General features: G+C 37.9%; 1 protein-coding gene across 1 annotated transcript in view; it reads right to left on the bottom strand.

The window, feature by feature from the left end:
* MTHFD1L (methylenetetrahydrofolate dehydrogenase (NADP+ dependent) 1 like) overlaps positions 1 to 13747 on the bottom strand; it is a 139007-nt gene that overhangs the window by 82521 nt on the left and 42739 nt on the right. The window contains exons 17-19 of the mRNA XM_026044411.1: positions 13062 to 13138; positions 10082 to 10222; positions 1802 to 1870 (exon numbers count right to left, since the gene is read on the bottom strand). Coding sequence (XP_025900196.1) covers positions 1802 to 1870; positions 10082 to 10222; positions 13062 to 13138 — 287 coding nt within the window. The remainder of the gene's footprint in view (positions 1 to 1801; positions 1871 to 10081; positions 10223 to 13061; positions 13139 to 13747) is intronic.

Raw genomic sequence — 13747 nt, 5'->3', positions numbered from 1 at the left:
TTATTCAGTGTTTCACCACAAGCATGATGTAGACCCTGGCCACCCTTGCCGCAGGACCTACTGATGCAGCTGTTGTGAAGTGGAGAGGATTTTCATTCTTGGATAGGTGCTTGGATAGGATTCCTGGCCTTGCACACCAAGCAGTATTCAAAGGGCAACAAAAGTTTGTCTTTGAGATTCAAAACGTAGGAGTGGAGCATGAAGCAGTCCTCTGAATTACTTGAGTTTGCTGTAGTTTGAAAAGTTAATTCTATAATAAGAATTTTAGGAAAAAAAAATCCTTAGCTACTGCAGTCAGGGATCACCTAATCAGCAACAGTGTTTGATGAAGGTTGACAGATGTTTCAGCCATTGCACAGATTGGACCAGAAAAGAATACCACATTAAAGGGAGAAACTGCTGCTTAGAAATGTGAAAATAAATAAGTGGAAAGAAAAAAGGGTGAATTTCCCAGAACCAAATGTCTATCAATCAAAAGAAATGATTCTGACATTTATAACCACCCTTTAGAACACTGCAACTACTGCATTATTTTCTAACAAATACACAAGGTGTTAATAGAGTTGCAGATTAAACAGAAGCAGAGCTACTATGTGACTGATGCTTAGTGCACACAATCATCTAAGTGGCAATTTAATACATATTTCTGGCTGTGAAATACTTCTTTTTCTACACTTTCTCCAATTTCAGTTATTGGATGTTACAGTAAAGCCCTGACACACATACATTCTTCATGCAACCACATCAAAATAACAAATGAACTTAGCAGAAGTCAATCAATCTGGCTAAAGAAAAATAATAGTTTTTCTATATCCTGTTTTTCTAATATTCCCTGAGAGATGTGAGTTATCAAGATTCAAACACTACAGTAAAAATGTAGTTAACACTTTGACATGGCATAGAAAATGAAGTCAGGGACCGTACTGGTATTCTTCTAAATACTTAGAATTTTCACGACACCAGGAATTGCTGTGAAATATTCCAGCTATGAGATTTGATAGTCTAGTTTGCAATAACATGCATTACTCTAGTTTTTCCCCAAATGCCTTTGGTTTTCAAAACTCCTTTGCTATTTACCCTCTTTTCTTCCTCCGTCTCCCCAAGAACACTCTTTAGCATTGGGCTTAGCATTCAAAAGCCAGGAGTGGACTGGCCAGTCCCAAAGGTAACCATACCCTTCAAGCACTGCTTGAAAAGTCAAGCAATTCTTCAAGCTCTTGGCAGAAAGTCCACCGGGGTGAACATAAATCATTACTTTGGAAAGCTTCATTTGGTCAATGAAGGTACTCGGAAGCACAAAGAGGAAGAAACAACCCTCATGTATTTTGAAGAACATGAAATGTAACACAGAAGAGAATGGCCTCAGAGAAGCACCAGCCTTCCACTGAAAACAGTGGGCTGTGGGAATCACCGCTGGAACATAAGTGCAAAGCAAGCAACGTATGAGATGGGAACATCCCAAGCAGAGAGAGATGGGAAGCAGAAGGGGCCTTAGGCCTCAGAAGCTCCAACTGCCCTTCCAGCACGCACCAGCAGCTCGAGGCCATTATTTCCCCAAAAAAGAAATAAAAGAACAAAAAACAAACAACCCCCTCTCTCCCAAACACCAGAAGGGTATAAATGCAGCTCAAATTGATCGGTTAACATATATAAATGAACATCTCTGCTAAAATGCCTTTATGGCATTGATACCAGCCTGAACCCTGCATGTTGAGGACCATTGCTGGAGACAGGTCATGGCAAGAGCTAGGTGGAATCTGAAAGCTAGAGGAGAAGAGTTGACATCTCAAGCCTCACTCACCTCTAGTGTCTGCATCAGCGTTGGCTTAATGGCGTCTTTCATCAAAACTGCCAAAGCACCCGTTACTCCCTAAAGAAACAACAACAACAAAGTTTGCATTTTAAGGGTATCAGCTCTAAGGATAGGCTTACAGTTAAAACAGAGAGACCTTACAGTTTAAAGGAGAAAACGTCTTCTCAACAGTGTGTTGAGAAACCACAAGGGATGAGCAGTGTTACACTGTTATATAGCAAATTTATTCAGCTCAATAATTCTAATATACTGTATTTCCAAAATATTCCAGAAATATTAATGAATTTACTCTGAATACCCCTAAAAGACAGCAGCTAAATAGTCTTTTCATTTCAGAGAGAGAATTGAAGCAAACTTATTAAGCAACAAGAGTGAAGATGTGTGCAGGAGTGAAAAAGGAATTTGAAGCAAAGGCCACCCAGAGACGTGAGCAATCAAGAGGGCAATAACTTGCTAAAACTGCCTGAGGAAATGAAAGGTGTATTTCACTCCTGTAGGGACTCCAAAGGGACATCAACAGACCCAGTCAATAGTTATCAAGAACCAGAAAGGGTATTTGAAAGATCTGTGTAAATACACGAGCAATAGAAAGAGGAGGAAAGCAGACCCAGCTTTGTCTAGGGATAGCTAACTAAGGTACCACGAGATTACACATTTGACGTACTTTATAGTGTAGAAAGAGGAGAAAAACTGAATGAACTGCTACAATTTAGTTGCAAAAGTCTTACTCCTTCCTAAAAAAATTACTGAGTATTGAGTACACATGTCACTCTAAATTTAAACTAATCACAAAAACATGTTGTCACTACACAGGTATACTAAGTATCAATGTTTATTTTATAAAAGCTGGCTACAGAACATGCACAGCACTATGAGATTACAAGAAGAGTGCTATCTGGAAACCACAAGTATATATTCCAATTTGTTCACAAATTACATTGATTTTTGGGAAGAAAATGTATTTGGCTTTAAAGAACTAGTTCATGAATTAAAAAAAGTATTACTATAAGGCGAGGCTCACAAGTCTGCCAGAGAACATGAAAAACAGATTTTAAGATATTATTGTCTTTGAAAGAAACATTAAAACCAAATGAAAAGAGCAGCTGTTGTAAACTGTCTAAAATGAAGACTTCAAAATGTGGGTCTATTCTCTGATTAGCTCACTAAGAGACAAAGAATTTTGTTCAAATAAAGAACCCATTAAGCCAAAATTTGAGCAATCAAAATTTGCATGAGAATTCTAATGATAGGCAGATCAACATGACATTGAGATAGGTCATTTTATAAAGAGAATGTTTTATAGAAATTAAAATTTTCACATGTGAACACCAACTTCAGAAGAAAAACATCATTTTCAGGCTCGATTAAAAACGAATAAAAAACTAACTGTAAAAATTGTTTTCTGCTAAAACATAGCAAGTATCTGGAGAGACTGAGGACAGAGAATAGGAAAATGCTTTTGTTCTTTGCAATTTACAGACTTCCACTATGTATAGCTACAAACAGACCTACAAAGAAACAATATGAGAAACTGGATACTTTTCTCTCATCAGAATTAGCACACGCTAGATTTCCAGATGTACATGTTAATTTCCAGATGCACATGTTAATATGTTAATAGAAGTTCTATTCCCAGCTTTAAGGCTCAAATCCCAAGAAAATTCCAAAATCTCAGCTCTTTCACAATGAGTGGCTCTCTCATCTTCATGTGCCCAACTACTCTCTCTTTGGATGTGAATCCAAAGCTGAAGGACCAAAAAAGTAGAAAATATGTTAAAAGGACAAATGAAATCACTGTTCCTTTTCACTTCCTCAAGTCCCTTTATAGCTACAGATTGTTTTAATTGCTAAGATTATAAGCTACTTGTTCTGGACAAAGAACTTCAAAAAGAAATTAAGCACAAAACTCCCTGGAAAGCTAATGATTCATAAAGTTCATTTAACCAGTATCCCATAAAATTTTCTGCTGTTAAAATAAATCTCACTTCAATATTTTGTGCATAAATAAGTTTTGATTTTATGACTCTGTAAAAGTAGTTGCTACTGTCATTGCCTTTGATTTCTTGCATTTTAGTCATTTTGTAAATGTTTTTAAAGTGAGTATTTTTTTAGATTTTTAATTTTTAAATCTGTTCCATATGGCTACTTGCTTCATAAGGACAATTTACTCATTTAGAAGTCGGACATATTTACAAAGCAAAATAATGCCTTTTCCAGCCTCCACTCTTACTATTTAAGATGAAACAAAACAAGTTAAATTGTTAGCAATATTTGCATTAAAACTCAGTTTTAAGCCTACCATTTTAGCAAATTAAATATGTTTTCTCCAATTGTAATGAGTTCATATTTTGTATTGGGATAAATAGAGTTTTCAGTGTCATTAATTAACAGTTTTATAAATGTGTTGCTTTTCAGGTGTGTCAGGTAGTGCTCAAGTACCTGGGACAGAGTTTCTCACAACAGCAGAGCTCTTCCCCTCAACCCTCAGCTGAGGCAAAGGATGCTCCTTCCAGCTGTTAGTAGCAAAAAACATAACAACTGGCTTAGCTGTGTTTATTCTATCTCCTGGAAAGCAGTACCACCTACACACACCAGTCAGTAGGCTGCAGGTAACAGAAATCTAATCTGAGGAAAAAATATATATAAATTTTAAGCTTTTCTTCCCATATCTCCATTTTTGTCTGCATCACAGGGCATGAGCTATTCATTTGCCTTCAATTACTACCACAAAAGAGAAACAGCTGCTGATATTCTCAGTGGATGATCACTGAGATGTTTTAGCATCTGAGAAGCAGTTGTAATAGCTAGTCAGCTTTCTGAAGAAAAACGAAAAAAAAGGCAAATGGAAAACTTTACATGAGACAGACCTTCCACCAGGTCAATGGCAAGGTTAACTACCTGATCAGCCACCATCAGCCCTGATGCTCTTCTGGGGGAACCTGCCCAAGGACTGACGAGCGTTAACTCAGGCCAGCTGGAGGCAGCCGATCAGCGGGTTCAGTTGTCTGCACCATTCACCACACGACATCAGCTCATTGAAAGCAAGCCTGCAAACAGTTGTTTGCTGACTCACGTGAAGTTAAACGGAAAGAAGCAGGAAAGAAGGCTTAGAGGGAAAAGAAGAAAAGAAGAAAAAGAAAAAAAAATATTAAATATTAATTTTTTCCTTCCTTCCTTCACTCCTACACCTTTCTCTCTGGGGTAAACTTCATTCTTCCCTAATACACGCAGACGTGCATCGCTCAACAACGACTCATAGTATCTGAATCTGAGGGCAAAGAAAAAAAGATGCAAAACGACTCCAATTTGCACACATCTCATCTAACTGCCTGCCACGTCCTGCCTTCCAAAACTATGTTTTGCATCAACAACAGTTCTTAAAAACTAAACAGCCAAAAAATCTTCCTATCCGGCTGTCATGTTTTTGTCAAAATAAAAGTTCTTGTCGTTCTTCCACATGCCCAGTCTTCTATGCATCTAGCAAACAAATGTCACAGTTAGTTCAAAATTCTGGAACTGATTCTCAAAAATATTTAAGCAATCAGGCTTCCCTTTCTACTTCAGAGGGGATGAATAAAATTTCGCTAAAAATTTTACAAAAGACTTACAGGCTTAGACACACATACAGCATTTAAACAATTTAACCATGTAAGAACCTAAGGGCTGCTATTTCCCACCAACTTGCTCCGTCTCAGAAGAAATAAGAAGGATGAAGAATCAAATGTGTATATGGATACCCAGCAGTCTCGAGTTTCCCTCCTGGAACTTCTGCAGATTCCACCCTTCTGATCTATCCCTGAGCCACCGGGACAGGAATGTTTGCCAGGAGAGCAAAAATCGCTAACTGACAAAGGAAAAAAAGACACTCAGATGGAAGTCCCATCCTCTCAAACAGACCTTCAGAGAAGCAGTCTCTGAAGTCCATCAAAACTGGAAATGAAGGCCAGCATTAGATCACAAAAAGGGTACTTGAGAATAACTACTACAAAATCAACGAAAGGCAGATTTTTTTTTTTTTTTAACAAGAAATGAGATAGTCTTACACCTCCTTTGTTGGAAACAATAGCCTGTAACAAAATTGGCAATATTTTTCTGCAATATCAGTTCTTAAAAATATTAAACCTCCAACTGCTAGCTGAGAAGAACAGCAACTACCTGTTTTTGAAATAAAGGATGTGCAAAATATTTTTGATGAACTGGGCAGGAAAATATGTTCAGCCATTCAGATCATTTATAAAAACAAATATGAAGCTATCTTTCTATCTTTTTGATCCTAGAATTACTGACATCTAACAGCACGGTTGAGAAAGTAAACTGAGAAGCAGCCTTCCTTAAAAAAAATAGCAACATATTTATTTAATATTCTTTATGGTTGATGAAATACTAATCTAGGGCATACATACCCATTTAATTTAATGTGAAAATATGGTATGTGTCCATCACAATTCTAATATATTGTAAAAGCAAAAATGCAATTCAGTCTTCAAAATACTGTGGAATGAACACCATATTTTGGCAAAGAATTCTGTATGTTCCACTATAGAGGCTAGATATTTAATCTATTACTCTTGTGGAAGGAGTCTTCTCAATTCATAAAGTATTCAATTTATCTTTTTTTCCTCTGACTCCTAGCCTTTATCCACATCTGGTTTGTATCTGTCAATGTATGTTTTACATTGTGCTATTGTATTTTGATAAATACATTGCATATAAAGTCAAAGTTAAGAGCAATTGTATTTTTATGAAGTATATTTTGTGTACATCTGGAAACAAATTATAGAAAAGGGTTTAGTGGTTTTAGTTCAATTAGATTTCAACGAACTGAGGATTTGTGTCAAACATTTAAGCTTGTGAAAAGGCAATCTGGGCAACATACAAAACATGATCCCCATTTTTTTAAACCTTTAGGTAGAACTGACCTCCACCACTCACTGTTAAGGTCATGTGACATTTTGCATTATAAAACTGTCTTTAAAATTTGTAAAACCTACACGTGATTACAGTTCCTTGGGTTAAAAACATTCCATGCAAAGTCAGATTCAAGCTTTTAATCTTGATTTTATGAAACTTCAAACCAAAATGATAGAGTTGCTCCTGGAGTGACAGTATTGTTTTTCCTACATTCATGTGTTTTCCTTCCAAGCTGCAAACCTTTACCTCCTCTCTGCCCTTGATTTGGAAGGAGGATGAAAATTCAAGAGGAGAGCAGCTTTGTATCCTACCTCTTCTCATCTCTGAAAATTTGTGCAAGATAATAAATAGTGGGGAAAGCAAAATTGCAGTTCAGCAGCGTTCATCAGTAGTGATGCTTAGCACTGCTCCGTGCTCCCCACCAGGTTTCAGCCAGAGCAACCTGTGAGCTTCCCACCTACACTTGGCTGAGGCAACTACAGCAGGGGTCTGCACTAGGCTGGACCAGCCAGGGCCCGGGCATCTGGACCATGAGCCAAGATCCCTTCTCTGGAGCTGCTACAGGAATCCTCTTGCTGACATGGAGTGCAAAGCCAGGCGTGCAGCACGCGCAGCAACAGCACAGGCAGCAGGAGAAAGAGCTGATTCTGCAATCAAATGTGTCTGCTGGAAACTAGCTTTAGTTGCAAGCTGTTGCAAAAGACTGACAACTAGGAGCAGAGAAGAAGGAACAGCCTCACAGAACTGAAATTTATCTTTTTTTTGTCTTGTGCATATGAATCTACTCCAGAGGATTTTACTTGATACAGTACACATCAGCTATTCACATGTATCTTGCCCTACACCAAATACCCAACACCTAACTTGATAAAGAAATCTTAGCCAAATTCCTTTTGGGAAATTTCCTTAACCAATTTCTAAATCCCAGAAACAGAGCATCTGAGTGTTTCACCACTATTTACAGCCCCTGTGTGTTTTCCGAAGAAATAACATGATACACAAGGTTTAAAGTCAAAAGTATTCATTAATTTTGGTTGCTCAACCTGAGACATGTTAAAAATCATTTCACTTAATTCAAGGTTCCTGATGATATTTCAATAGATTTCCACTCTTTAGAGCCTGGGTATCAAACCAAATTGAGGAAAATACAGTTTCTCACGGCCTGTAAGAATCAATCTGTATGGACACAACACTGCACTGAAGCTCCATGAAAAACACTGGAATAGAATCTAACTCTCCAGAAAGTCTCTTCGCTGCCTTAACACTACAACCCCTTTCCTTTTCTTTCCCTACAGTTCCCATGCTCATTTGCCATGCACTGTGCAATAGAGCAGGCAGGCGTCTCCATTTCATAATCCTCATTTGCACCCTGATTCTTCTTGTGCACTGTTGGATGAGGGGACCTTGCAGACAACAAAAAATGCAAATACAGAGCCACAGATGGTCATCACACTTGTGACCAATTCTTTCCTCTTCAGGCAGTTTTTCTTTTGTATAATACAGAACACTGTTCTAAACTCGTACTGGAAGCATATGTTCAGCACAAGTGACACTGTTAAGTGATGGAGACACGAAGCATAAGAAGTTTGGTTTTATTTTTTTAAAAGGGTCAAACAAAATCTAATTAGTAACACACATTTTACTGAGTGCTGCTTTCATTTTATAGGCACAAAAAATTCAAAGCTTTTTGTGCACTGTTCATAATTTCAGCCCTACCTTCCTACAGAGCAATTATAGGGGAAAGAGACTACTGCTCCACTTTCTGTGGAGAGCAACTGCTTTCATCTAGCAAAGGCTGAAGAACACTAAGTGGTTGAAAAGCAGGTTAAATATTTTGTGGCATTAATACCTTAAAAAGCAAGTTAGCATTAAGATTGTTTTAATCTTTTAAATGTACAGATTTAATCCTGACACTGATTTTTTTTTGAAGTTGTTGCATATGCATTATAAAGTAACTCCCTCACCACCACTCTATTGGGCCAAAATTAAGGTAAGGAATTGAAATGGAGTATCAAAACTTAAACAGCTCTAATACAAAATACATTTCTTGCACTTACTCATTTTTGACATTCAAACTCCTGACATAGGCAAAAGTGTCTTACGATTTGAATTCCCTACAAAATCTGCCTGCATAACAGCAAATTTGGGTTGAATTTTAATGACGACTGTATTTAGATTTTTTTGCAGCTTTATCACTCTTAATTTCAATCTTAAATCCAGAAGAGCTAGATGTTATTTTCAGAAATCCTTGTTAAAATGGAGTTTGTTACAGCTGTGAAGGTATTTCTGGCTTACAGCTTTGCTGTCTTTGTTGATAGGACAGGATCCTGGTTCCTTCTCTTGCTGAAAAAAAAAGCAGCAAGCTTCTGCAGAAGTCCACACAAAGGGGACAAGCAGGAGAAAACACTGTGCTACATAAGGGAAATGGGTCCGTGTGATACAGGCAGCTATCGTCAGCAGGGTGGCTTGAAATCACAGCTCCAAGGCACGCTGTGGTTGCTGCAAGAGGATATTTGGATGACAGATAGCACGAGAAAGGGAAGAATTATAGCATTTATTATATTTAGGGTGCACTGTCAATCTGCAGTATATGATCTTAACTTGACCACTAGGCTTCAGCATAGTAATGTTACGGTAAATTGGTGGCAATCACAGTGAACTTGCTCCTGGCATAGGGGTCAGATGGTGAGGGCTTACTGGAAGGTCTGGCTGCACCAGAACTTGCCATAGCCCAGCATGAGCTGAACTTCCAACCATGACCTCCCGAGTCACAGCCTGGCCACAGTGCTAGGATTCAGTGCAAGGGATAGATGGACTTGCAGCAGCTGGAATAGGGAAGGAGTAAGCAGCAATCAGAAAACATATATGGAGAAAAAAGGTCTTAATGATGCAAAGATATAGCCATTTTCCCAGAAGTAATAATACCTCCTGAATTAGGAATAACTTGTTTTAATTTCATCTTAGCAGTGTAAGGATTCATATAGTAACTATCACTGTAGCATTTGAACATCCTTGGCAAGTACAGTAGCAAATATTACCAGCTTTCTCCAAGAGCAGCCTGCATTCTTTGACTCTCCCCAGCACCAAATTTGTTTGCCTCAAGTATTGTGGAAATCTATCCAAGCAGGTTCTGCAGACCAGAGATTTCGTGAACCAGATGTTACCAAAAGACTTGGACAAGTTCATTTCACATCTTGTTCTCATTACAGGCAAGTTTTGGCCCAGATGATGATTTTCTTCAATATCTGACTGCGCTGCTTGAAACAAAAACCTTGGCACTCACCTGCTCTTCTGCTGCTTCAAGGGGCAAAACATATGAATCAAAGGTTATTTACAGGTCTGCAGCAGTGTACATACCAAATCCTCTGCTGTTACTGGTTGTCCCTTTTTATCATTAGCCACCACCATTTTCCCCAGCCTCTCCTTCATATCTGCAAGGCCGGAGGTAAGTGCCAAAATGGCCATAATTTCACTTGCAACAGCAATATCAAACTGAGCCTGTAAAATACAAAAGAAAATCAAATCAAAGTCAGGTCAAACACTCACAGGGAACTGTCAGGAACAGACAAAGGAAAGACAGATGTCACACTGGAATTTAAATAATTCTAAACTGAAACCCACTTCAAACACTTCATTTGTATTTCCTCATTTATATTGTATGCTACATTTCATCTACTTGGGGATCCATCTTGACTGCTTAGCTCCTCAGCTCCCACTATCCTTATTAGAATCTCCCTCAAGGACCAAGATTTTTATTTCTTTTTTTACTGTGGAAAAAAAAAAAGAAAAAAGACCAGATGTATTTTCAACTTCTCTGGCATGAGCACAGATTTTTTTCCCCCCTCTATCTGTAACGCCTCCAAAATCTTTTTATTATTACTTTAATTCGGGTTTCAAAAACATTCTTGTTCATTCTTTTGATCTCTTCTTAATCATTCTTTTTCTATAGAAATTCAAAATTTAGAGTTTAGCTCGTCGGGCCCTGAGCTTTATCTTGATGATATAAAACATATTCACCCCTGCACTCTCTTTGGTTATGAACAATCATACCAGAAAAAGAAAGAACACAAAAACTATTTGCAGCAACAGACTTACTGCTATTAGTCATACTGTCCAGCACTTCAACATAACATGAGCCATGGCCCTTATTTTTTAAAATTGTGATATAAATTAGTAATTTTGTGTACTATTTTAGTACTAGAAAAGCCCAGGTCACATGCTGCTAGGAAATGAACAAGGTGATAACGTGACAGGAATGTGATGTGGGACCGAGGAACTGCAGCTTCTTTAAGAATCTCTCCAGCCCCAATGAATTTAAGTCTATAGAAAATGTATTAATTGACACCACTCCATTACCTATGTAGAAAAAAACCACCTGGATTGGTCCGTACTTCACCTCTGCACACCTGCACAATCCATCACAACCTGTGAGGACACATAAGCACCTTCCTGACTTGAGCCTCAGTCAGGCAGAGGTATATATACCATAAATAATGAAAGCTACCTCGAGAATACAGGCATTCCCGATAGGATTCAGCTGAAATTCTGAAATTCTAAAGCCATTTCTTTCTTCCAAGGCGCAGTAGGACCACAACAAAATAGAGCTCATGGTGAACGCTGTTACTGCTGGGATTAAATGGACGCTACCATCGCTTCAAGGACAAGAACGTGCCATGAAAGACACTGCAGTGCACTTAATGCAGGCAAAAAGCCTGAGAAAGCTAGGCCCAACCCATATACTGGAATGTTATCTGACTTTAGCAGGATGTTCATCAAGATATACAAAATAAAGATTTTATTAGACATACTACTGCAGTGTTGAAGCATAAAAAAGGACAGGAAAAAAATTCCCCAGGTAGATGCTTAAAGAATGACACAGTATTTTATTGAAAAAACAGACACAAGGCTGTGATAGCAGGTGCTGTTTTAACTCTAATAACCCTTATACACCTATGAAGTGCTGACAGAAGCCTGAGCTGTAAAATCCGTTCTCTATTGATGAAAGGATCCACCCACATGGATTCAATTGCAGGATCAAGGCCATCAGTCATGTAATACTCTTAAGAAACCACAGCATCCCTGTTCATTAAAATGCAGGCTTTTGCTCCTGCTGTGCTCTGCCATTATGCACAGGTGTCATTGATTTTCAGAATGCTGGAACATCACTCCAAATATTTATAAAATGCATCTGTTAGCTATGAAGTCCTGTTTTATCTGGCTTGCTGGCTACGCTCTGAAATGAGCTTCACTAACCGCTCTTTATTTCTCGAGTCAGTAAAAACATGCTAAAACATGAATGGATGTGTGCATCAGTCCAAGACACCAAAACCGGATGCACCAAGGCCACTTTGGCCAAAGCAGTTCAGAAGCAACACTTGACAGTCTTATGTTGACAGTATTTTGTAGGAAAACAACCCACATAATAATTATGGTAGCAAAGCAGTTCAAAAAAGCCTGGCAGAATGCGGCCTAAAGCTAAGAATGATGAATCACTGATAAATCTAAACACAGGAAAATGTCTCGAGTGTTGAAAAAACACGTACCATATTTACAGTCCCAGCCCATTACCAAAGATGAGTATTAGCTGATTTGCATTTTTTGTAAGTTATAGAAAAGTCTCTACTCCATATATTCAAAACAAAAATAAAGCATATCTCTTTAAAATGTGACTGTTCTATTTAATTAAGTAAAAAGATTAAAATTCCTGTGAGACTATTTTTCTACTCTTTATTGAGGCACAACACATCATATGTGAAATCAAGAAAAATTAAAGTTGTCAGTTCCACAAGAAGTGATGCCCCATCTATACCACACTAAGTATTTATCTTCACACCAAATAGTCAGAACCTCATGAATGTGGTTATCCAGAGTGTTAAATTACAACAATCTTTCTTGAATTAGAAGCAAATGAGTTTGCTCCATCTAATGCTGTTATTCTATACTGGATTTACTTATATTTACTCACACTATTCACTCACATTTACATAATTGAATTTACACTATTTACTCACAGATATACTTATTCAAATAGTATCAGGGAAGTCTGGCATGCAGTTTAGCAGCCATATCTTTAATAAGTTTCCATCATTCCCCAATATTTGCAAATTTTTCAAGTGCTTTCCACACATTGTGCAGTATACTTTGAATTGTTTCTGAAACTTGAGGCTCTGTTACTCATTAACATCACTGGCTTCACTGCAACACTACTACACACATCAGCAGATGTTAGCATTGCAATTCAAAGAGACTTGTGGAAAGAGTTACAGGCTGGCAAACATCTCCCAGTCTCTAGAGCAAAGTCTGTCCGGAGTAAGTTATAGTAATTGCCTTTACATACCTGACGGACAAATCCCTTCTCTGTATTTGCCTGGCCAATTGTAATTTTCCGTAGGAATCTGTCATTGGTATCCACCACTAAATTAAGGGAAAAAGAAAACCATATTATCAAAGAGCTAGAGATCTTAATTCTTTCCAAGAATTTTGCATGTTTTTACTACACCTAAGATTCAACTACTTGCACAGCACAGGGCAAGCAGATAAACAGGCCTCTGCATGTTAGCAGTGGCACTGACTTAGTTTCTTCTCCGCTATTTGATATCTCTGGATGACAGTTTGAAATAACAGAAGCAATATTTCTCCCAACAATATCTGAAGCTAACAGATGCTTGACATTTTAATGCACAACTTAATATTTTACCACAAGAAAAATATGCCTTGGTAGCTACAAAGCACCTCAGATCTATCTCAAATCATTTACCTCTTTATTGACTTGTTAAAAGTTGATATTTAAGACTACAAGATACAGCTTAAACTTGGTCTGCTTTTCTTTTAAGGATGATTATGTTGTCAGATTGATTCTTCAAGACAAGTCATTTTATCGCACATCACAGTAACTAACTCCACATTCAGCTGGGGAGCATTCAGAGAATTTTTTTTTCCAGCTGCCAAGACCAAGCATCTGTTATTTAACGTATCTTCAGTTCCAGACAACGGTCTTCCTAACCTGGAAGCACTCTGGGTATT

Source organism: Nothoprocta perdicaria, unplaced genomic scaffold (genome assembly GCF_003342845.1).
Source record: "Nothoprocta perdicaria isolate Ctin4 unplaced genomic scaffold, notPer1 scaffold_36, whole genome shotgun sequence".
Taxonomy (NCBI): Eukaryota; Metazoa; Chordata; class Aves; order Tinamiformes; family Tinamidae; genus Nothoprocta; species Nothoprocta perdicaria.
Note: the sequence above shows the minus strand (reverse complement) of the source record. Positions and strands in the feature narration are given on the sequence as shown.